At 53.3% G+C, this 2500-nt stretch overlaps 1 protein-coding gene across 5 annotated transcripts in view; it reads right to left on the bottom strand.

Annotated features, from left to right (window-relative positions):
- LOC143028208 (glutamate receptor-interacting protein 2-like) overlaps positions 1-2500 on the bottom strand; it is a 427238-nt gene that overhangs the window by 96235 nt on the left and 328503 nt on the right. The window contains exon 1 of one of the 5 annotated variants that reach the window (XM_076189996.1): positions 1-402. This exon is cut by the window's left edge and continues 166 nt beyond it. The exons of the other annotated variants lie outside the window; for them this stretch is intronic. Coding sequence (XP_076046111.1) covers positions 1-141 — 141 coding nt within the window. The 5' untranslated portion in view covers positions 142-402. Of the gene's footprint in view, positions 403-2500 lie in introns of those variants that run through there. 5 annotated transcript variants of the gene reach the window in all.

Below are 2500 nucleotides of genomic sequence, written 5' to 3'. Positions count from 1 at the left end.
GGACTCCGACTGGGCCTCAGGGACCTCAGGGGCCTCAACGGAAGGACTCCTTCGCTCCTCACAGGACTTGGAGGCCTGGAGCCTCGTGCTTGCGCCTTGGGCGTACTTCGGAATCCTTCCCAGGGTTCCGTTCTGGGGCATTCTGGCGGTGGAGTTATCGACGCGCGTGGGGACGCGACCAGACGTCGCCGGATCACACGTGAGGGACTCTGATGCAGGACTTGATCACTCGCGGCACTGATGATGTACTGATGACTTCCATCTCTCTCTCCGGCACAAGGGTCGATTCTATTTCGCCAACGCTGCCTTGTGCCGTTTCTCGTTTATTGGTAGTTTCGAAATTGAAATATCTTGACGCAATACTTTCAGAGCTATGTGCACATACACTCCGTTGCAAATATTCTGTAACGTGATACACTATTCTAAATAAACACCATTGATGGATTTATAACAAAAAGTGATATACTCTTTTTGTGGAATTTACTGTGTCTTTAACATGGTTATGATAGAAAAAAAAAGCAAAAACAAAAAAAACCTCAAAGACCAATCCCAATCAAGTACCGCTTGACCAGTGCCCCCCCCCCAAAAAAAAAAGCGGAAAATGTCAACAAGATTCGACGGCACTCTCCCGGTAATGTCTTGCGGACAGAGACAGACAGTCGGAAGTACCGACACACTGACAGACAGATTGACAGACGGGTAGACAGAGTGACAGAGAACTTCGAGAGAGGATGACAGGGAGTCCATCGAGAGGTTCTTTGAGGAGATCTCGCAGTTCACACGAAGAGAGTGGAGACCCAGAGGAAGAAAAAGTGGTCATGGACAACTAAATGTATGGGCAGGAGGGCAAAGGGGCAACAGGGGAGGAGCTCAAGAGGGGCAGGAGGACAAGGGGGCAACAAGAGGAGGAATGCAAGAGGGACAGGAGGGCAAAGGGGCAACAGGGGAGGAGCTCAAGAGGGGCAGGAGGGCAAAGGGACAACAGGGGAGGAGGGCAACAGGGGTAGGAGGGCAAAGGGACAACAGGGGAGGAGGGCAACAGGGGCAGGAGGGCAAAGGGACAACAGGGGAGGAGGCAAGAGGAGCAGAAGGGCAAAGGGACAACAGGGGAGGAGGGCAACAGGGGCAGGAGGGTAAAGGAGCATCAGGGGAGGAGCTCAAGAGGGGCAGGAGGGCAAAGGGGTAACAGGGGAGGAGGGCAACAGGGGCAGGAGGGTAAAGGAGCATCAGGGGAGGAGCTCAAGAGGGGCAGAAGGGCAAAGGGGCAACAAGGGAGGAGGTAAGAGGGACAGGAGGGCAAAGGGGCAAGAGGGGAGGAGGCAAGAAGGCAGGAGGGCAAAGGGGCAACAGGGGAGGAGTTCAAGAGGGGCAGGAGGGCAAAGGGGCAACAGAGGAGGAGTTCAAGAGGGGCAGGAGGCCAAAGGGGCAAGAGGGGCAGGAGGGGCATATGAAGATGAAAGATAAGAAGTAGGCACCCACAATCCCCTCAGTCGACGCAATACACGTGGGCGTCATATCGCGCATGCCTACAAACGGGCAAGCAGGCAGGCAATCAGATGGATAGTGTGAGGGCGCGCGGGCGTGGGGGAGTGTGGGCGTGAGGGAGTGTGGGGTAGAGAGGGAGGGAGGGAGGGATGATGGGGGCGATAAAGAGGAGGTTGCCAAGACAAACATGCGAGTTTTAAGGCGTCTGTCATCATCTGTAAGTATAAGACGCTAAACCCCACACCTCCCCCCGCCTCTCCGCGCTCGCTCCTGTTCTCATTTTCACTGTGGTGGTCGCTGCTCGGGTGCTATGTGACGCATCCACAACAAAGACTGTGTGCACGTGCACACGCACACACACACACACACGCACACATGGAAACTATCTCTCTCTTTCTCTCTCTCTCTCTCTCTCTCTCTCTCTCTCTCTCTCTCTCTCTCTCTCTCTCTCTCTCTCTCTCTCTCTCTCTCTCTCTCTCTCTCTCTCTCTCTCACACACACACACACACACACACACACACACACCTCCCTCTCTCTCTCTCTCTCTCTCTCTCTCTCTCTCTCTCTCTCTCTCTCTCTCTCTCTCTCTCTCTCACACACACACACACACACACACACACACACACACTCACACACACACACACACACACACACACACACACACACACACACACACACACACACACACACACACACACACACACACGGAATAGCTTGGTAAACACGTGTACCGATTGAAGATAATCCCCTGACCATCTCGAGCACTCTGTTCGAAGGATGACCTCCCTCCCTCTCTCTCTCCTTCTCTCTCTCACACAAGAACAAATCGTCTCGGATGACGATAAAATACTTGACCAATGGGTCACGAAACGCTGCAGCGACACTCAGAGACAGATGACTCACAGCCGAAGAGGAGGAGGAGGAGGAGGAGAAGAAGAAGGAGAAGAAGAAGAAGAGGAAGAGGAAGAAGATAAACAAGAAGAAGATGAACAAGAAGAAGATAAATAAGAAGAGG

The sequence above is a fragment of the Oratosquilla oratoria genome, chromosome 9 (assembly GCF_046742065.1).
Source record: "Oratosquilla oratoria isolate Oo_2021 chromosome 9, ASM4674206v1, whole genome shotgun sequence".
Lineage (NCBI taxonomy): Eukaryota > Metazoa > Arthropoda > Malacostraca > Stomatopoda > Squillidae > Oratosquilla > Oratosquilla oratoria.
The sequence above is the reverse complement of the archived record's forward strand: the minus strand, read 5'-3'. Positions and strand labels throughout refer to the sequence as shown.